The sequence below is a fragment of the Ammospiza caudacuta genome, chromosome 3, assembly GCF_027887145.1.
Source record: "Ammospiza caudacuta isolate bAmmCau1 chromosome 3, bAmmCau1.pri, whole genome shotgun sequence".
NCBI classification, from domain to species: Eukaryota; Metazoa; Chordata; class Aves; order Passeriformes; family Passerellidae; genus Ammospiza; species Ammospiza caudacuta.
The window spans coordinates 1456567-1479456 of record NC_080595.1 but is presented as its reverse complement, the minus strand read 5'-3'; the positions used below and the strand labels follow the sequence as shown (position 1 = coordinate 1479456).

At 43.4% G+C, this 22890-nt stretch overlaps 1 protein-coding gene across 1 annotated transcript; it reads right to left on the bottom strand.

Annotated features, from left to right (window-relative positions):
* Positions 1–1983: 1983 nt before the first annotated feature.
* TMX4 (thioredoxin related transmembrane protein 4) lies at positions 1984–20971 on the bottom strand. Its single transcript, XM_058801051.1, has 8 exons — positions 20787–20971; positions 13725–13840; positions 10572–10617; positions 9852–9980; positions 9117–9162; positions 7573–7674; positions 5887–5950; positions 1984–5456 (listed from the first exon to the last, which is right to left on the bottom strand). Exons 1-8 carry the CDS (start codon positions 20969–20971, stop codon positions 5179–5181), a joined length of 966 nt encoding a protein of 321 aa, XP_058657034.1. The 3' UTR covers positions 1984–5178.
* Positions 20972–22890: the final 1919 nt, after the last annotated feature.

Here is a 22890-nt window from a genome sequence, read left to right as displayed (position 1 = left end):
TAGCTGCAGTAAAGATTAACTGGAAAAGTTAACTGCAGCATAAAATCCAAACATTTTAGTGTACAAGCCATTGCCCATTTCTCAAGACTGTTGTGCAAAGCTGTTTTATCAAGTACTTCACATAAGTAAAACAGTTATTTTGGCTTCTGAATTCCCCACAATTTCTCCAAATAAAGCCGTAAAACACCTGTTTTCTAGAGTGTTTTTGGACAGCATCTTACATCAGCCAAGGCTCAACCAATTTGTTTTGTCCCCTCCAAGCCAGCCAGGAGAACCAACAGAAACTATTTGTGGAGTTTTCACCCCAGCAGCCATCCGGCAACTCCACTGTGAGAGTCCAAGCCAAGGGATGCTACAGGGATGAAGGCAGCTCCTTGGCCATGCAGCAGGTGGCTGGAACAGGCCCCTGGGTGTCTCTTTTGGCAAGTCTGGAGGCTGCTGGGATGGCAGAATAGTGCAGCACTGAGCAGAGGACTGATTCCCCTGGGAAGAGCTGGAGGGTTCAATGAACCCAATCCAAGGCAGATTTACCAAGATGTGTTACTGCTGTCCCCACAACCACAGCAACCAAGAAATAGAGTGCCCTTATCAAGGTGATTTTGTCATTTCCTGATGTGTGACACACCTGGAATGGCCACTGCCCTTTCTGCATCCTCTGCAAGCACATGAGGCACAGGCCCAGCCTGTGCCAGGAAAATCTGTGGTGTGCAGTTCAGCTCCCACTCTCCCCTGGAATCCAGATTAACAGATGTAAAAGTCTGAAGTACCAGCAGGCTCCAAGTAATTTTCATGAGCCATAAAAAACAGCACTTCCATGTAAAATAGAAATTAAAATGAAAATATTAGGATACCTACATCCCCATTTGTTCCCTGTGTGTTTAAACACAGAGCTTTCCTTTCTTCTCAGGAAAGATGAAGTGAAAGTAAAAGCAGAGAGTTTTAGGTGTTTTTCTAATGGGAGAGGAATGAAGATGTTTGGTTAAAAATAAGTTAATCACCACAGTACTTATTGAAGTGAAACACAACTTACTCCTCAGCAGAAGGGAATGACAGCACACAATATTGGGCAGCTGCATTCCCAGAGCTGGGACTTACCACTGGTCCAGTTCCAGACAGAAATACCAAGCTTTTCTTCCACTTCAGTTCTCTTCAGTATTTCCTCTACAAAACTAGAGCTTGGATTTGTCTGATTGCTTGAACCTGATCAAAACCTGATCCATTTTTTCCTGTAGTATTCCATGTGATGTTTTCACGGAGAAAATTTCATATTCTCACATGACAAAAGAACGAGATGATGAGGTAGCAAACAAAATGCTCCCAAGGCTTCATTTGATACCTTTCCAACTTGCACTTTGCATCCAGAAACGAACACAGTGGAAAAGAAGAAAAGCAAAGTGAGTGGCAACGGCCCAGGCCCTGTAACTGCTCATTCACAGGGAGAGGCATTCAGGTAACACCTGAGCAGAGGGAACCCAGTGCCAGATCCAGCAGCTGCCCCAAGGAGGGCCAGGGGTGGTTCCTGGCTGTCCCTGCTCCCTCTGCACAGCTGCCCCTACAGCCCATCCTGCAGCACTGCCTGGAATGTGAACCACATCCTGAGGATGGCTCTTGAGGTCTGCACATTTCTTGCTGGGCTCCAAATCCCAGAGGGTGTCAGCACAGCTTCGGCAGAGTCGGGATTTCTCAGGGAGGGAAAGAGCTAACTCACATGCAGGTGAAGCCTTTAAGGGTTCGGTTTTGCTGTCCTGCCCAGCTCCATTCTGAACCTCTGAGAGCCCTGGGTTCCTCTAGGGAAACCCTCCAAAGGGAAGCAATTCATTGATGTCCAGGTTCCTTTTAAAGATTTTAAGGAATTTTCACAAGTCACCGCATCTATAATTAATTGGAAGATCAGCATTATTTTAAAAAACCCCAATCCTTTTGTTAATGACACAGATGAGCCAACTCTGCACTGAGGAAATGAAAATGACTCCAAGCAGGTCATAAATACAAAATTTTATGTGGCATTTCAGTAAAAATACGCCTAAGTATAAATTTGCAACACTTTGATGTAACAGACAACCCTGTGTAACATTTGCAAGAAGAAAACCCACATAACACGTGCCACTCCCACAGGGGCAGTAGATACAGAGCATTCCAAGACACACATACAAGTTTCACACAGATCCCAAGGACAGGAGGTTTGGAATGCTGGATGGATTTCCAGCCTCTTGAAAAAGGAACTTGCCAGATTTTTTCCATGAGGTGCTGTTAAGCATTCCCATTCCAGTGGCATGCAGCCCTATTGATATTTAAATTGCCTCTCAACAATTTCAAATTAATTTTGACACACAGCTCTAGTTCACAAGCCTTAAGGCCCCATCCTTCATCAGAACATTTTGAACAGTGCCAGCAGCAGCTTCTCCAAGGCCCTTTTGTCTATACTGAGGTTGCAAGAACAATTTCCATTTCTTCATGATTAATCCTCACAGAACAGAGATAACAGTACACCCAGATTGCACAAAAGGTTGATCCTGACTTTTTGGAAACACACCAAGTTTAAAACTATTGTCATGGTCTCATTAGCACTACTCACATGATTCAATTAAAATGTGTTTTAGTGGAAAAATACCTGATCCTGAAAGTATATTAACATGAGACTCCTACTGCACAGCCAATTGTTTTACTGTTAAACACAAATTTACCTTTACAGTGTTTGCTGCCTGCTGTTTCCCAGATAAACATTGGTCAAAGCTGACTATCTCCAGTATCACACTACAGTCATTTTCCTACAAATGTAAAGTTAAGTTGGAGAGATCCATGGTTGCACAGTGTCACCTTTTCTAAGCAAAGCCTTAGCCACAGTTCAGTGATCTTTAAGACACACCAATGCACAGCAAATAGGGTCAAACCCAGCCAGCACTAGTACTCCCCACTTTACTCATGAAAACACAGGAAGAACATCCATGCTATGTTCAAGAACCCTCAGAAGTCTGACCAAGCTCCTTTCTAGATTCACCAGACAGATCAAAGCTGCTGTCACTGCTGCCTGCTTACTTAATCCCTGCTCAGTGATCTTACAGCTCAGTCTGCCATGATGGAAAACGCTTCCTATCTTTGCTTTAATAACGCAAACCCAACTGTGATGTGCCAGGACAGAGGAAACATGAGCAGAGAATTCAGACACACCACAAAGGGGCATCTGATCTCTCCCACAGCATCTCTCAGACCACATGCCTTTGAGGACAAAGTGCCATCTGTGGGTTTGTTTGTTTGTGAAATCCAGAGGGAAACCCAACTCTTGAGAACACCTTTGTCTTCCAAGTGCACAGTTCTTCTCTTCACGCTGTAGTGGCCACAAAGTTTTCCTGGTTTCTGCAGACAGAAATGTAGCTTTTGACAGGCTGCTGTGTGCCTCACCTACTGCTGGGTCAGCTTTACACCTCCCACTTACATGGGACAACAGCAAACACCACGAGCTCTTCTCAACATAGTGCAATGTGTAGATATCACCAAGTCTGTGTTTACACCTACGTAAAAGCACATTTACACGTGTCCACTACATGGAAATCAAACTCCAGACTGGGAGTACTCCTTAACAAAGTTCAAATTCAGGATATGCAGTATCATTTTCTTCTTTGAGCAGGTCTACCAGACAAATGCAGAGTTTCTACCATATGGTTTGAAAACATTTGGGACAGGACATAGATGGGAGAGTTGATCTTCTTGGCAATTATGTTCTTTGTAAGTATTAAAAAACAACAAAACAGCTTTCAACACAAATTGCCCCTATTAATCTCAGTCTCAAAGGAAACCAGCATTTTGCATTTGCAGCTTCTAATAAGAGATGATCTCATCTCTGACTACTCTTCATTCTTGAAGAACAAGACAAAATTCATGCATGTTAGCAAGTTTTATGCAACATATATATATTTTTTAAAATAATATCAAGATTAGGACACATCTTACGCTCATGGTCATACATCAACAAAGCAGGAACATACAGAATCTCATGGAGGGTTCTCCTCACTAAAAAAGACTTACACAGTAACCCAAAGGAGTGATACGCTGATATGTTTAATGACACAAGTCTAACCACACCTAATGCTGTCTACCTGACAAGCCAATTTCACTTTATACAGTTCAACACGTGCATATTTTTCTGATAGAAGCAGCAAAACCCAAAGCTCCTCATCCCTGTCCACCTGTGTCCCCTTTATTTCCCCAATGTGATGATTGCAGAAGTAGAACTGCGATCAAAGGTAAAACCCTAAGTGCCTCTTCAGATAGCATCACTAAAGCAGCCTGAGCTCTGCCAAAAGCATTCCAAGCTGGAAGTGGCAGGGCTGCACTGCACATGACAAACTTGTACTGGCATGATAAACACAACTTAATGACTCCCAAGTGAGCATTTCCTGCTGCAATCTCCTGATGGGAATAAATTACCAAAAGAAAAAAAAAAAGTAGTTGTGCTTTGGCAAAATTTCTCCCAACCAAAATAATTTCCTTTAAAATTTCTAAAAGTTCTAACACATTTTAAACATTTAGCTGCCACTCTCTTTCTGCCTGAGGTTTTTAATTACTCCAACTCCTTGGGTCAAACAACTCAAGCTGCACAGCCTCTGGATCACCAAAAACTGACACATCTGGGGATGAGCTGCAGGATCAACTTCCGAAACAAATGCAAATAGAAAGGTGCTTCAGCTGAAAGTGATAAAAACAAACCCATGGTACACAACATTTCTGATAGAAGACCAGTAAAGTGCCTCCTTTCACTAGTGAATTGTCTCTGTGCTTCTGTGGCATTTGGGAACAATCAACCCTCAGACAGAAAAGTCACAATCCTGCCAAGCTACCGCGGAGTTAAAAGTCCTGATCTTGCCCAGGTCAGTCCTTAGAGGGACACACACAATGATCATTTCAGAGCTGGTGAACTGAGGCTGACACCCCCTTTTTCTCTGAGGACATGGAACAGATAAGACATTGATTCTGATTGTCATGGCTAAGGTCACACAACACACAGCAAATGTGCTTATCAAAGAAAGTAATCAAGTACTAAGCTTAAAAAAAGAGGAGCCTGCTGGCAGAGCAGAGCTTTGCGTAAACACCAACGACAAATCAAGTGTAAGCTCCAGCTTCAGACCCGGAGGGGTCTGACACTTCTTTGGTCCAGGTGTACAAGAGACACCACAGGGGAAGCTATAGTTCCTTCTCAGCACCCTGACTCTTCCGCTGCCTCACTGTGCTTTCAGTCTCTGATTCAGCTACAGGCTGCTCGCTCAAGTCTTCTGTCTCTTCTCCCCCTGATTCTTTTCCAAGTGCTAAATCCTCCTCTGACTCATCAGCACTGGAGTTTGCTGCATCTTCTCCATCTGAGAGGTCATTGACATCAGCGGCCTCATCGGCAGAGAGCCGCGCGGCCTCGTCGGGCTCCTCCAGCGCCGCGTTCTCCACGTTCTCCTTGCTGATGGCTTCCTCTAAACAAAGCAGAGACTGCAGTTAGACTGACCCACAGCAAAGCCTTCCTGAGCTGCAGGGACACGCTCTGAAACACTGATGGACATTATTATAAGGGATCACAATTATTATTCCAGCTGGGATTGGAACCAGGTGATCCTTAAAGTCCCTTCTGACCTGAACCGTTCTGTGACTGAAAACTTTTCCTTATTTCTCAGTTATTTCCTTAAATCTTCAGTAGATTTCTCCTCACTTCCATTACTTTTCCTTGCATGTCAGGCACAGATGGACTTGGATTTTATTCCACTGAGTTACAAACCAAAGACAAACCAGTTTTACTTGGCTCCTGGGTTATTGGTTCACAGCTAAGATCTGAACAGTGTGTTGCCCTTCCTCCTACAAATTCACACCTGAAACTACAGCTCCTCAGCCTCTCAGAAGAGTTCTTACCAGGAGTTTCTGCCAAGTGTTTTGACTTGGCTGGGCAGAGGCAGTCTGAAATCAAAACCAGGACCTGTGGAAAGGAAAAAGGCATTTATTAGCAATAATAAAAACGGCATTTATTAGCAATTGCAAAAGTCCCTGCACTCATTCCTTTTAGATAGATATGCGCAATCAAATTCACAAAATTGTGTTATCTTGCTTAGAGATAAGAACTAAATAAAAACATGGAAAAAAGTGCATTCTCAATGTGTACTAACCAGCATTCCCCTACCTTCTACTACCCATTTTCTGCCTCCTACTTGCCTAAATTTATTTAGTACTGACACTGCTCACAGCTGAAGAACAGCTCAGAACACAGTTTGAGAATTTTTACTTTCTGAAAATTTATGAAAAAATCTTGGTCAAGATTTCCTGTATTTTGGGATGTTAATCCATTCCTATCCCTGGCTCTCCAGTACAGGTGTGTGTTCCACCTTTTGTGCTCATTATTTGACCAGCCCAGTGCAGAACTCAAAATGCAAGGAAGACATTTGTGCCTCACTGTCACATGCTAAGAATAGTGCACAAAAAAAGACAGAGCTGACATCATGTGAAAGAAATATATTTCAATCATTGAAAAGCTTTTTGGAAAGAGCTGAGGGATGAACTGCACATTTTTTCAGCTTTTTCAGTTGGGGTATTTTTAGTGAAGGAGTACAGAGTTTCTTTTAAAACATGATATTCACTTGCTCCTAGTTATACTAACTTGTTTTGCTCTCATCTGGTGAAAATCTACCATCTAGAAAAATGAAAACTGTTGAAATTGAATAATCAAAAACATTTGCTTGCATACAAGAATTCTACACACACACATTGAGTATAAAACATGGTTTTGCTTAAATTCAGATTTCAACTGCTTTGAAATCACTCCCCAGAACTACTGGGAAATACATTGACAAAATTTTTCTTTATTTCACTAATATTTGGGCTGAACATCAGAGATCCACATAAAAGAAATAACTTTTACACATCCTGCAAGGAACAGTGACCTAGCAGCAGGCTGAACCAGTTACCAGCAGAACTGTGTGAACTGTCCTTGCAGTTGCAGAATGTGCTTGTGGAACAGGCCACTAACCTGAAAAAACCTAAACCCCCAGATCTCCAAAGCCTTAAAAAACATTTTCATCCTCTGATTTTGAGTAACAGCGTGGCAGAACCCTTACACTGCTGACCCAAGCAGCAGTCCTGACCAACTCTGACCACACTTTCCACTCTTAAGTAGAAAAGTCTTAGATACAAAAAGGCCAACACAGGAATCAGTCCTCTAGTGGATGGACTGAACAAATCTAAACTGAAGCATTTAATAAGAATTTGATAAGATTTCATAAGAAGGTGACCTGATTTGTATTGAGGGCTCTGTCCAAATGCTTCTTGACCAGGGACAGGCCTGGGGCACTGACTACCTCTCTGGGGAGCCTTCTGCAGTGTTCCACCACCCTCTGCTTCTTCATGTCCATCTAAACCTCCCTGGCACAGCTTTAACCCACTCTCACACTCTGGGTGTCACAGGGAAGAGATATTAGTACTCAGTAATATATTATTAAAGCAAGGTATATTTAAGTATATCTTATGAGCAAAGTTGGTTTTATTTTTTTCACAAGATAATGGAAAGCAAGAGTTCTAGTTAACTGAGGAAAAGTAATGTTTTCTTACCAAACCTAAGAGCAGGCCAATCAGTAAGGTAGCTAGGATGAAGATGGCATAGGAAACCCAAACATGAACTCCAAGAGTGCCAGTGAGGTAGTTATGAATTTGCTGGAAATTAGAACAAGACAGTTAATAATTTCATACCTAAAACCACTTAGGATTTCTACAGCCAACACCATTACATGCATTGCTGTCTGATTAATAGCTTTCATTTAACAGTATCTATATTGAAGTCTTCCCCTTTTGACACCATTAAATCTTGGGGGTTTTTACTGATTTGTTCACATGAAAAGGCTTTTTAAGCAGAGGATGCACAATTGCTTCTCCCTGAGACACTCAGCATTACAGATGCCACACATAACCTTCACTGAAGAAGGATGGATGGGGAGCTCTGCAGCAGAGTACCACAACATCCTTCATCCTTAGGTGGCATCTGTTCATTCACTAAAATCAAACCATTCTGCTCTTCCTTAAGATTTTTCAGCTCTTAATAGGAGCCATACACTCTAAGCATACACTAAACAAATTATTTCACTACTAAATTTAAATAACCCAAATACAATATTAAGACTTCTTTCAAACTTTGATCTGTTCCTCAAACCTACAAATTTAACTGGCTGAGTCAAGCAGCACATGGAGTCAGTGAGCTGGTGGGAGGTCAATTATGACCTTAAATCTCCCTCAAAACAAACCACAAACAACACTTACAGCAGTTTAAACACAAAAATTCCAGAGCCTTCTTTTTAAATGTCAGAACATCTTCTGATATTTGTTAAGGCCTAAGCAAAGACAGCAGAGCAGGAGGAGTGAGGAAACATACACCTGAAATATTCATCAGAGTGGAACACAAAATAGAGGTTTCTTCCCAGGACAGTTAATCTTTCAGGAAGGAGACTATAGAGAAACAACACCATTTCAGAGCAACCATGGGAGAGAAACACCAGAAGGCTATAAAAAGTAAATATTATCCAGTGAGAGAATCAAAGATACACAACTCAGAGCTCTGCTTGATTCTATGTTAGTTTGATGCTCAGTAAAAGTGATACAAACTTGTTCCAACTCTCAACTATGTTTCCTGTCTGAAGCACATATTACAATAGTAACATTTTGCTGCAATCAAATACAGTGTCTCAATCTCACTGACTCAAAGGTCTTAAGAGGATGCTTCCTAACCAGAAACTGAAAATCCTCACTATTTGGATGCCATGGAAAAACTTTGATAGCTCCCAAATTAAAGCATCTTGAAATACTGTAGTGTAAAATATGCTTTAATATTTTAAAGCACACAGTGTAGCCAAGCATTTCTCCTTTACTTCTGATAATTACTCTATTATCCAAATTCATCGTGTTCCTACACAAGCGGTGTTGCCAGTTTGAACCCCAGACCCAGAAATTATTACTAAAAAACTCCCTGGCCCTCCCTTTTCCTGTGCAACACATGATGCAGCTCCCATAAAGAGAAAATAAAAATATTCAGTCATAATGACTTTTAAACATATGATTATTCTAAGCATAAAAAGGAGTATGGAAAACACCACACAGTTACTTACCCTGATCCATCCTGAGAAGTGAAACAGCCCTGCCATGCCATGCATCCTGAAAACAAGGAAATGAAAGGACAGGTTCACAGCTCCTGCAGCTCCTCTCCCCATCCCCAAATATCCTACAGCTCCTCTTCCTTCTCACATGGAAAATAAAGACTCTCTGGATCTCTGATGTGAATTTATACATAATGGCTTCAGCCAGAAGGAACTGCAGGCCACTCACATCTTTGGTTCATCCTTTGTGCCATGCAAGCTTTCTACAATATTTCTAAGCAAATCCCTCTTTCTACAAAGAAGTTCTTATGCATCCTGTAAGCACCACACTCTTTGCCACTCCAAAGGGAGACAAAAGTCTCTCTTGTAGAGAAATAAACAAGAAACCCCTAAAGCTAAAGTAGCAGTAGCCAGAAGTCATGAAGCAGTAATTTACATAAACACACACTTGATTCCAGGACTCAGCAGATATTAGAAATGCCACTTTACATAATGATCAGCACCTGTATTTTTTCTTTTAATCTCTTTTCAAATATGACATAAACAAGCCCCAGCAGACACAAACAAAAGCAAATGCAGAAAATAAGCTGCCTGTATAGGTGAGAAGCTGGGGATCAGCCTGTCAATACTGATGGCTTCTGCAAGCCCAAGGAATACAGGCCTTTTGTCTTTAAACTGTCAATACAAGACCCTCAGAGAACACAGAGATATGAAACATTGCTCTTGTTAACAAAAACCAAGTGTTACATTATAGAAGATGGAGACTTCCATCCTGCCACAGGCTCCACAGCTTCCCATTTCCTCTCCAGGATGTAGCCTTGGAGATCCTCCAGGGTGCGGGAGCCGCGGTATCTGCGGAACACTCCATCGTTGGCGCTGCAAAACAAACCCATCAGCACACACAGCCCCAAATCCGGGGGAAATCCCACCCAAACCCCACACACCACAGATCTCACTGGCTCAGAGCGAGAGTTTGGGAACTGCAATCCAGCATGGAAAATCTCAGGTTTTAAACAGCACAGGGTTCTGCCATTTATAAAGCTGCTATTTTTCTTAAATGTTCACTGGCACTAGAGCAAATACACAAAGCACGTGAGGTTAACAACAAGACCGTTTCTAAATACCAGTCAGAATTAAAAGTGCACATATCTATGTATTTGTGTATCTGCACAACTCATAATATTCTGACTTAATGAAGGGTTCAATACTTTAAGGATGGCATCACCTTATTGGAGATGAGATACAGCAAATGTCTTCTCTGCTCCATTTTTAGCAGTATGGATAACAGGGAAACTTAGTAAAGTCATTTAAACTAAAGAAAAGCCTCACATAAGGATTCCATCATGCAATCAAAGCTACAATAACCTGAGCTGAAATTGAAAGTCACTATTCCTTCATTTCCCCTACTTTGCAGTTATATATTAAATCAAATGACAACAGCTGCAGTTTCCAGTATGACACACTTACTGGTAAATTGTAGGCAGTGTTGTGACAAAGAAACGACCACTCAAGCCTAGAAAGGAAAGAAAACACACAAACAGTTCAGTAACATTGAAATTTCTCAGCATTCTGACTTACCTATAAATAGCAACATGTCTGTATTTCAGAGCAGGCTGCACAGCTTTCACCATTGTTTTGTAAATACAGGTTAACAGTCTGTCCTCACATTTGCTACAAACAGTAACAGATACTGAATATTGGTTATAAATGAAGGAATGATGTTTAGTTTGAAGGATGTTTGTTTACTGAGAGGTATTTTTTCTCATCAGTGGATTTGTCTCCTCAGTATTTGCACACAGTTGAAGTTTTGCACCAGCCCAGCATTAGATGCACTCAGAGTCCATCAGGGAGGGCTGAATTCCAGTAGGCAGCAATGCAAGTCATCTCAAGTACCAGTGTAAAGAGTATGGTTATTTAACTTTGCCTTTTAGAAAAGTCTGTGAAAATCCTCTGGGAAATGAAGGCCTTATGCAGCCTTCAATAAAGCAAACAGCTCTAGTCAACAGAATCAGCCATGGAAAAATATTGTAGCAAGAGGGTTTCTGCCTTTAGAGACAAAGATGAGCCATACTGAAATAAAGCAGGTATTTTTAAAAGTTTCACTGGTAATGTTTTCCTCAGTGTGAATTACTCAGTGGAATAGGCAAAAAAAGGGTTATGGCTTTTTTTGTTGTTTGGTATTTTGTTTGAAGACATGTAAAGCAAACGATCTTCAAAGTCCCAGAAAGGAAAGCTTCTTTACCTCATCTTTCAAGCTCTCTGCCTGTATTGCTACAAGAGGCAAGGTGATGAAAAACTTTCTGGAACAGCTAAAAGTTGTGCCAGCACAGGGAGAGATAAAGCAAACAAACCCACAAGTGTAGCAGCACAATTAATAAAGCAGACAGCACAGCTGCACAAGGAAAAGTGGGTGGAGAGTCACAAAGAACATAATTAGCTTAACAACAGAGAAAGTCATGGGAACACTGACAGGCTTTTTCAAGTTCTTACAAATGCCACTCAGGCAAAGGAAATAAAACAGCTCAAACCTCTCACCTGTGGCCTATCCTGGAGTGAACACCTCAGAAGCAAATCTGAAATCTATAAGTTATGAAATGCATCTAACCATCTCCAATATTTTTGTTGGAGGTTTGCTGGTTATCTAAGGCACCTCCCTAGATTGGCAAAACCAGATGTGAGTCAGCTACAAAATTTAAGAACACATTAAATCATTTTGGTGCCTGTTGAATACAATCTTGAATTGTTACAGTACAGCATCTGCGAATGAGAAAGTGACATCCACTATGAAATCAGCAGTTAATCAAACATTTAAAAACCCTTTTATCTGAGGTATTTCAGACATATGCACACCTCCAAAAATGTACAAAGAATAGAGCTGTCATCCAACTACTTTCAACCAACAACTACTCAAAGAAGACACAGAAGATCCAAGAAGTCTTGTTGTAAATGTGATCAGGAGCTTTAAAAAGGCACCACAAATATGCAGAATTTAAGGGTCCAGAAGCATCTGCACTATGTGCTTGTTCCACACCGAATGTTCCAATGCAGAAGATGAGGCAAGAGGAAGCACTTTAAGGCTGGAACATCGAGGACTGAAATGTGCTGTGAAGCCATTAAGACTCTGCTGGATTCATTCTTCAGCCATCTCCTGCAATTAAGCCCCATGAATGGCCACTTTCTCCTTTGCTTTGGGAAGTGCAATTTTATGTAACTCTGCACTCATCTCGTGGTTTTCCCCTAATTTAACACATTTTGACTACTTTCAATTCAATGAAGGGGTTACATAACTGAGACTAATTGAAGTACCATTGTGCAATCAAGAAAGGAGACAGAGCACTTAAACACAACTGAAAGGCTGATGCAAAGCCCACAGTAAAAATACCTCAGTAACTTTGGAGAGCTCCATAGAAACTCATACCTTCCAAATTACATCAGTACCAAAGGTCAAACACATAATAAATGTTTGTTTTCCAGTTTGAGCATTCCTTACTTCTAGAAGTGCTTGCAGCTCCCAGGGCTGAGCTGGATGTTGGAGGTGAATTACATGAGCTTTGGTACAAATTCATCATTTAGGTCAGTCCTTGGACTCAGGAAAAAACCATGCTTAGGGGTCAGGACTCTCAGCAACATTAGAAATCCAAGTATTAGGTTACATCTATTTAAACAAGGCAATATTAAAACTCATCTGTTTATAACACTATATAATGACTAGTATAGGCAGCATTTTGATACCAGATTTTTTCTCTACTTGTGAACTTTTAACAAGACATGAACCTACACAGGGTCTAGAAATGATGGCATTTTTCTTGTCAATTTAGATTGCTGATTCTGAGACAACAGTTTTGACACAGTAAATCTGTTCAGCATGTATTCAACTAATAAACACATTTTTCAAAATGTGTTTATTAGCAAAAACAAAGAAGAATCAGTGAAGTCTGGCTTTTTGTTTCTAATAACATCTCATCTACTAGTCTTTTGATACTGCTGATAAAATCCTTTATCCCCTTAAAGCCCAAGCAAGCATGAAGCATTCTCAGGAGATGCAGAGGTTTATACAATATTAATATTGCTTGTACAAAGACACACTCAAAACTTGGAAGGGAGTCACCAAAGGAATAAATTAGATTGCACTCATGATTCTGTGAACAGTTAGGGAAATGTTTTTATAAACATATTTGCATATGTGCATCACCAACAGGAAACAGCAATAACATCTGTAATATAAAGCACTGCCACAATTAAAGCATCAATAAGCATGCAATATGCTGGAAACAGTTAGCAACTTCAAAGCAGGATTGCTCTATCACACCCTGAAATTCTCCTAATGGGAAGCTACAGAGCTGGAATCTTCTGCAGACAGGTTGGAGGAACGAGACAGGCAACAGCTTCCAGTGCAGAAGATTAAAATAGAGAATAAGCCTCTTGTAAGTCAGCATTAAGCCAAATCACCCCCCAATTCTTTAATCCTTCAAACTGAGTTTATCAACTTCGGCTCAGAAATATGAACTGTATGGAGAAACAAAGCGTGGAGAAGATGATTTTGACTTGGAAGCCTAAACAAACAGCAAATGGTGGTTGTGCTGGATAATTCAGTTACGGAAGCAGTGTTTGCTGCAGTACCTGGCTCCTGAGTGACATCCACCTTGCCCACGGCGATGCCGAGCCGCTCGCTCTCCTTGGCAAAGCTCTCCCAGGTGGGCTCCAGCTGCCGACACGCCGGGCACCACGGGGCGTAACTGGGGGGAGGGCAGGAAATGTTTTATATTCTTCCATTACACACATGCTCGTTGATCATACAATGTACAAACACATCAATCACAAAGGGAAAGCCTACAGCTTTTCCTAATCAAGTCCACTGAGTAAGACAAAGTTTTTTTATCAATCCCTATGTTCCTTCCCATGTTATCAGAACAAAACAAATCACAGATTTGAGAAATTCACATCCAAACTCCTCACCACTTGTGATTTATTCTATTTACATAGGAAATAAAATACATTTTCATGGCAGCTACCTGAATTATTGAATCCAGGCTGTCCTTTGAAGCAGCATCCTTCATCACAGCATTTTGTATTGATTTCTCACACCTCAGAACTTCCTGAAATTGCATTTGCCTTAGCCCACTACTCATACATCACAACATGCCCTTTTTGAGAGCAGCCATGAGACTTAAGAAGAGTACACATCAAATTCCTGCTGCTCATACTTATCGTCTTGTTTTACCCAGGATTCATTTCAGAAAAATAAGAGTGCTCTTTTCAAGAGTGCATTTTCTACACTCTCAATCAGAAGAATTAAACCAATTTTGCACCTATTGCTAATACCAATCTGGAAACAGAGCAGCTAATATAAAGCATAACATCAGATAAAATTGATTATAAAAATCCCTTTTTCCACCTTTCTGTATTTTATCCTAACTTGGTGGGCCAAGTCTGCAGGGAACCAGGACTAGGAGGTACAGACTGAGCTGGGGCCATTGCCCATGCACAGACTCAGCCTTTTACCAATGAGGAGAGACCTTCATGGGCTTTAATCTGATTTACCAGGGCAGGGATGGAGGTTTCTGGCAGCAAAAGCAATGTGAGTCTAGGGACATTGTCCTGGTCACAGGGCTCCTCAGATGCCACCACGCTCCCCATCCATTGCAAAGCACAGAACCACATTCCCTTCTGGGCAGAGTCCAAGCACAAAACCATCCCTGGGAGCCTTCCCAAGGCTCTCCACTCCTTTGCTTTCTCTGCCACCCCTGCTGTGTGACCTGGGGACTGGCAATTCCTGTTCTCTGGCTCTCAGGAATGCTTACTTCCCCACTGGCTGCAGACAGAGGTATCCCTGCAACCCCCAGATGGTTCATATGAATAAAGCCTCATGTAAAACAGGTCATTTCTCACAGAAGAGGTGGAATCAGATGTACTCTGAGCACCTTCTGGTAGTTTTTGAACTCCTGTATTTAAAAAAGGGAATCTTGTCACTTGGCAGTTGAAAGGACACAAATTAAATATGCCTGTTTTATATTACTGTACTAGAAATTTATGAGTCTAACTGTGAAAGCCTATATCTTGTCTTTTTAAGTCAACACCACTCTGTGTGAAAGCATCTGCAAAAAGGACATAAATCTTGTCCTGCCAAGAGACAGCCCCTCAGTATCTCTCCAAAGGATGCTGGAAACAAGTCTCACACACTGATGTTCTCCATTGTGCTGCTGGCCCAGAGAGAGCTTTTAATAAGTCTGGCAGGTACTGTGGCAGATCAGTATTTCCAAAGAAATTAAGGTACAACTGCCATTCTTAAATTCATAGAAAACAATATCATCTGTAGGAGCAGGGAAACAGACCCTTGTGTCTGCTGTGGAAGCAGTCTTTGTTACTTTTCAAGGCACAAAATGCAAGAGCAGCTCCCTGGCAAAAGCAGAAGTACCCAAATTTCTTCTGCCAAACACCAGGCAGGGCAGGAAACAATGAGCACTTTGTCACCACCACCAAATTTCAGGCTGTCACTCCCAATCCCCCTCCCTATCAACCTGCAGGGCACAGGGTGCAGTGCAAAAGCTGTAACAAGAAAACAGGCTGCTCCAAGTCAAAAATCAAAATCTTCTGGAATTTAAATCGAGACTTGGGCACTCTGTTAAGGAAAGGAAGCTTTCAGTAGCCTGTTTCACATTAAAAGGCAATTTGCTGATCTCCATCACGGCTAGAAGTAACACACTGCCAAACTACTCACTGCAAGCAGGTACTGCACATTCCCCAACACACACCTCATTCCTGATGCTTCCACAGCTCTTCCACAGCAGTTTTACAGCAGAAATCCTCTCACACGTGGCCAGCCCTCCATAAAAAGGGCACACATCTATCACTGCAGCAACTAAAATCACTATTTCCAAGCATGCAGGTGTTTTCTCCTGCTCCTACTCCACTACAATATCTAAAGCTTTTGCAGAGGGCATATAAAAAGCAATTGAAAAGCAAAGTTTGAAGCTCTCAGACTCAGGCTTTGCTTTTGACTTCTATTTATCTCTGATCTAAAGCACAAAGGAACAACCTTTGGCTTTCAAATACCAGCAGCTTCACTGAGGCAGCACAACAAACCCCAGCCAAGTGACAACCAGTTTGAGCAAAGGTGCCACTCTGCCTATCACCCCCAGCGGATCAGCAAACACACAGACTTTGTTAAGACGTACTGATATTCTCCAGCTCTGAGCCTCTTCCCTCTCTGCTTGCACCTGCCTGGCCACTGAATTCACCATTCCACCCTTTTCAAGTACATTTAACTGACTTTATCTGCATTCTCACACTATTACCAACAATAACAGATGCAACCTTGAGTACCAATCCATACTTTGATTGGCAATTTCAGCAAGCTGCACGAATCCAGGAAAAAGGAAAAACAGCTCATGGATACAGCATGAGAGAATTTGCTGAACAGCAAACAGCAAAACTTCCTTAAACCAAGCTGCTTGATGGAGTTCATATTGGGAATGCTATTTTAATAAGAGCAAAATTGTGGGGACAGTACCCAATGGAATAGTAAAAGCAGCAGCAGAATTAAATTCTTATTTTATTGTTTTAAATAGTTTTGCTTCACTGCTACATATCTCACAAACATACAAAATGAGAAACAAAAAAAGGCAATTCTAAACACAGCTAGGTCTTGGGGCAGGATGGGCAGCTCTGTAATGCCAACAAAAGCAAAGCTCCAGATCAACTGTGAGTTTTTAATGACTTTCCAAGTGAGCAGGTGGCAGGCAAAGACACATAAGCTGGTCCCTGTCATTTACCCCTGTGGATCTGTATCACCACAACACAAGCCCTGGAAGCTGTCAAGGAGCTTCCTACCAAGTGCCAAACCCCTCCAAACCAGACAAGGCTTTTTTTTTTAAAGAAGAAATTATTTCTAAAATAGAAAGCAAATCAATCAATGAAAATTTATGCAAATTATTCTAGAGTGTCAGAAGATTAAGTTCCATCATTCTACTTAATTTTACATCCCCTTCTGCACCTGTTTTGTTTCTGCTACAAAGTACATTTCAGCATCACATTATTGCAGTTTTTGTTCAGCCAATGCCCTGCACAACACTCAGCTGTGTGTTATTAAATAAAATGTTTGGTCACTTCCTCTGGACTCAGCCAGCAGAGCTGCAGAGGCTTCAAAACCAAAACAGTGTTGATAACTTGATTTTCATTCCCCCTGCTTTTTGGCTTCTATTGGGTTTTGGGTTGCTGGGGATTTTTACAAACACGACAAAGAAAAGCCTGGACACTAACATGAAGTAAGAGACTAGACATCTTTAAGTGACAGAAAATTCTCAACCTTGTTGAATTCTTAACTGACAGCAATTGTTAAATATTTAGCACATCCTTTGGGATTTTACATACACAAAGTACTTCAAGGCAACCGATTAAGCCATCCACATACCAAAACACGCAATTTCACTTTTAGCGCACTCCCTCGAAGCTACAGACTACAGGTGCTGGTGGAGGCTCAACCCTTGCAAGCAGCTGGCCACAGAGACAGCAGGGCAACGTCCCATGGTAAGCGACAATGAAAAAATAAAAGTACTCTTACACTGTAAGAATAATAACCCTTAGAAGCATGACTATTAACTGGTCTCCTGACTTTCACCTGGCTAGAACTGAAATGGACAATGAAGACATTGTTTTTCAGGTGCACACTGCAATGAGTCTGTGCTGAAACGAAGGGGAACCAAAACATTTAATACCCGAAGCGGGAACAAGCACATGAAGTACTGCAGATGCACCAAGAGCATAAACAGTTACTTTTGTAACCAGAGGCACAAAAAGAACGAGTTCATTGATAGGTTGGGCTTTTTGTTTGCTTGTTTTAATTTGCCCCAAAAAGAAGAGGATGTTAAATTAAGATAAATCAAGTTTGGAAATGCAAAATGCACTTTTAAGTAAGCAGACCAGAAATTAGTTTTCTGTGTTCCAGACAGACAATATTAAAGACAAAAAGAAAACTCAGCATATTAATGAATCATTATCTCACAGCTACAAAAAGAGGGAAACTTTTAAACACAGCTCATTGCAGCATCTCACTCACAACACTCCAGCCCAGACCTGTGTGCTGTGATAGCAACAGCATCCAAAAGCTGGTGCAATGTCTGCAGATACAGAACCTTCTCCAAAACATTTTTATCAATAAAATGCAGCAGCACTTCCAGGGCCTACAGTTTTCCCAGCTATGAATAACGAAATATTTACAAAAAGCCAGTCGAGTACACACACCTCAGCTAGGGAGAGTGAAGGAAGAAAAATCCCATTTCTGCTACAGATGCCACACACAAGTAATTTCAAATTTAACTTTTTCTATTTATGCACCTGAGAACAGCAAAAAAGTGGAATTACACAGTGATTTTCCACTTTCCCAAATAGAAAAACTGACATTAAACAGCAGCTGTACCTGTTCCTACCACAGCAGGAGGCTTCCAAAGAGCAGCAGATGAAAATATTTTTTTTTCCTGAAGATGCAATAGTAACATTTGCATTTAAAAGCAGAAAACACCAGCAATGAACCACGGGAAATAGCAGGGAGACCCGGGGATCTTTCACACATCAAACACCGAATAACATTAATTAGAGGCTGATTTAAGCAGTGCAACAACGTGTACCATGCCCAGCTAACACTAAAGCTCTGCCACCATTGCTGGTCAGCAACCTCTCACTCCAAGCCAAAAACCAACTTTTCAATTGCAGTAAAGGCTTCCAAAGGACTCTAATTGTTTGTTACCCCAAACACTTCCGACTTCAGTCAGTTCCTCTATCTTTTCTTCTGAGGGATACACCACTAGTTATTTAAATATTTGCGTTTAGAAATAAAAACTTTGAGTGACCATAAATACCCTTCCTCCTGGAAACTCACCAACCTGTGTATGAATCAGTAACAATCGCTTCCACGTTGGACTAAGTGAAAAAAACTCCAATTTAAAACAAATTTATTTTTCCCTCCAGCTTTCAGAGCCCAATAAATGAAGAGATACACAAAACCCATTCTAAATGCTCAACCACAACAGCTGGCACGCCTGGGTCGCTATCAGGTGTTTCAGGATCGTTACCACCTATTCACGTGGTACTCCTGATTAACCTATTCACCACCTATTCCTGATTAACACCAGGGTGGAGTAGGATCCTGAGCACTAAAGCCTAGGTGATAGTCCATCCTGCTAAGAAGAGACTGGAGATAAAACAAATTCAAGGGCAAGCCAAAACTTTAAGTAGCTAGTTAAGTATTTAGGAGTTAGCACGAGTTCAGATGTTCAAACTGCTTTAAACTCAAGCACTTGCACAGAGTAGCACACATGCCACAATAAAATCCTATTTTATAGCTGCACGGCCCACAGGTACCACGTGGCTGTACTGCCTACTTAAACTACTTTTTTACTCACTGCTGTCTTAAAAAGAAACCCTCAAGCTCCCTTCCCCCCTTCTAAATACAAGCAGGTGAGCAAGGCTCTACCAAAAATAAAGTCACATGCATTTCAAACACTGTGTCATGTCCCAAGCAAAGTCACCGCTCCAGTGCAGTCAGAATTGATGAAATGTGATGCATCTCCCTTGAATGAGAGCCCCGAGCTCAAGACAAGGCTGGGATATTATGTAATCCTGCTCTAGAAGCCCACTCCTGCTACACGTTCCCTATGGAACCCAGCCCTCTTGGAGCTCACACAGAACCCAGCGCCAGGCCCTGGTGGGAGCAGGGCAAGGGGCAGTGCTGGACACTGATCCCAGAGTGACCCTTTAACCTGGGACACTCAGACGGGAACCTGAGGGACAGCTGCTTCACAGGATCAAGAATGGCTGGGGCTGGAGGGGGATCTCCAATCATGGAATGGCTGGGGATGGAAGGGGACCTTGAATCAGGGAATGATTGGGGCTGGAAGGGGACTTTGGCACCCATCCAGTGCCAAGCCCGTGCCATGGGCAGGGACACCTTTCTCTGCTCCAAGCCCCATTCAACCCGGCCTCGAACACTTGCAGGGATCCAGGGGCATCCACAACCTGTGCCAGGCCTCACCATCCCCATAGTAAAGAATTTCTTCCCCAAAACCCAATTTAACTCAACTATCTATGATAGTCTGAATGTGCTCCCCCCTGGTCTGTCATGGCACGCTCTTATAAACAGTCCTTCGCCATCTTCCCTGTAAATTCCCTTCAGGTTCTGGAAGGCCCCAGTCAGGTTACCCAAGCCTTCTCTTTTCCAGGGTGAACAACCCCAATTGTCTCAACCTTTCCTCAAAGGAGAGATGCTCCGTTCCCCTGATCAACTGGATGGCCTGCTCTGGGCTCGCTCTGACACCTCCACGTCCTTCATTCCATATTCCTCATGCCCCCCTGTCTAGAGTGACCCGTTTAACCTTGGGGACTGTGCCCACACAGCCGGGAACCGGCGGGTTCTGCCCGGCCATCCCCGCAGACCGGGCTGTGCCCGCCGACTGAGGGCGGGCACCGGGCACCGCCCGCTGCTCCCTCTGGCCGCGCCCGGGCAGCCGCTGCCGGCGTGGGGAAGCCGCACGGCCCCTCCGCAGGGCGGGAAGGCCGGCCCGGCCCCCTTGCCCCCACAGCGGGGCTGCAGGCACCGGCCATGCCCGCAGGGAACTCCTCGCAAGGAACCCCCCTCGCCCCCCCGGCCACGCTGCCTCCGAGGCGGGCGGGAAAGCGGCCGCTACTCACAACTCCAACATCCACTGGCCCTGCAACACCAGGCTCCAGTTGGAGCCGCACAGCACTCGCACGCTGCTCCGCGGCTCGCCGGGGCTGTAGAAGGACGAAGAAAAGGCGGCGGCGGGACCCAGCAGCGCCACGAGTAGCAGAGCGCGGAGCAGCCGCCCCCCCTGGCGCCAGCGGCCCGGCGCCATCTTGGGCCCGTCCGCCCGCCCTCAGGAAGTCGGGGCAGGAGCGGCCCCGCGGGGGCGGTGCCTGCGCGGGCAGGGGCGGCTCCTCCGGCCCGCCCCGCCCCTCACGGCCGGGCACGGGCCCGTGCCGGGCCCTCATGGCCGGAGTGGCCGAGCACCGGCTCCGGGCGGTCCCCGTGTCCGTCCCTCACGGCTGGGCACCGGCCCCGAGCGGTCCCTGTGCCCACCCGTTACAGCCAGAGCGGCCGGACACCGGCTCCGGGCGGTCCCCAGCTTAGAGTGCTGCTCCAGCGGGCCTCTGGGCACCTGCTCCGGCCGCAGCTCGCAGTGTTCTCGGCCAGGTTTCCGGAGCACTCCGTCCCCGGCGCCGTGTGGTGGGAGCTGGTTGAACAGCGGTGATGGCTCCAGCGGCTGCTGTGAGGCACCCGGCTGCGGGATCGCCCTAAAGCGAGTGTTCTGAGGGGCTGTCACCCTTTTTTCTCCTTTTCTGCTGCTAATAAGAACCCCAGTGCAATTTGGGATTCTGTCCAAGCCCTTACCAAGGCAGGGTCACCCAGAGCAGGTGACACAGGAGCACCTCCTGTTGTCATTACAGTGTAAGAGTCTTATTGTCATTTCATTGCAAGGGATCCATATTGCTAGAGTTTCATACCTCCTTGATGGTCCTTGTAGGTAGCTCCTCTAGGCACTGCCTCTTCCTTGTCCTCACAGCAGTTAACTAACTCCAGTTCCCTCAACCACCCAACCCACTCTTTTATAACACTCCTCTATTGGCTACAGCTGTGGCCTGTTAACATCAGGCCTGCTCCTAATCCTTAACAATTGGCTCAGCTGCAACTCTTTAGGGGGTAAGATTACTTTCTATACTATCCTTATTTACTTAGATTACTTTCTATACTATCTTTATTTGCTTATGTCCTATCCCCCTACACCTCCAGGTGAGTTTGGAATCTCTTCAGACAGGAATGCTCCATGGCCTCCCTAGGCTGCCTTTCCGGTGTTTTGTCAACCTGAACGTAAAGAATTTCTTCCTCATGTTGAGGTAAAAGTCCTTGATGCATTCTTCACCCCACCCCAGACACATAATGCTGTGTTTTCCTTGACTGCAATGAGATTCCTGTCAGCCCCATCCTTCTGGCTTGTTCAGGTCCCTCTGAACAGCAGCCCTGCCCTTGAGTGGGATGATTGTACTCTTAAGTAATAGAAATGAAGAAAATAGACTTCTTTCGTTAGCCTGGTAAATTGACCAGGAAAAAAAATAGAAGGGATCGCCGTACAGGTCTAGGCTGCCTTCTTGTCTGTTGTGAAAATCTTTGTTTGGCTGGAGATTATCTTGGCATAGAAGTAACTTGTGCTGAACAATTTAATAACAGTTACTGCAACACAGTGCTGATAAGTCCTGTTGGTAAAACACTCACACTTTATTTCCCTCAGCAGAGGAAATAGTAGCGTTTATCACCTGTGAATTTTGTTGCACTTTACCAGTTTATTTTATGAGGCTCCTTTACATCACTCCCGTATTTCCCCACAGGATTCTGGGTCTGATCAAACCTTTCCTTAAAGCCCAAGTGCTGGTCTGGCCTTTATTGTCACTGAAGCAGACTCAGGTTAATATTTGGTGACAGAAGCAGAAGATGGCCCTAGCACCACTCTCACTATGCAGAAATGGAACCATGACAGAATGTTTTTCTCTTTTGTTATTTATCAGGAGTAATGAGGCCCCTCCCAATGACTCAGTGCCTCTCTCCTCACCAGGTATTCCAACAGTACCTGCCCTGACCAAAGTAGAGTGTTGCTGAGAGCTTCCCAGCACTGCAGAGATCCCTCCATTTTCTGAGCCATCTTGCCACTGCAGTTAATGCCAGCTGAGGATTAAATAAGTAAAAGCCTATCAGAACATGATTCTTGTCATATTTTCAATG

Bases quoted from the DNA above. Each gene is read 5' to 3' on its own strand.
- TMX4 (XM_058801051.1), bottom strand. From the start codon at position 20,971: ATGGCGCCGGGCCGCTGGCGCCAGGGGGGGCGGCTGCTCCGCGCTCTG. The intron at 5,951-7,572 runs GTAAGAAAACAT...TCCTTTCCACAG, and splicing joins TTGGCCTGCTCTTAGGTTTG to GTCCTGGTTTTGATTTCAGA. The intron at 5,457-5,886 runs GTAAGAACTCTT...TGCTTTGTTTAG, and splicing joins ACACTTGGCAGAAACTCCTG to AGGAAGCCATCAGCAAGGAG.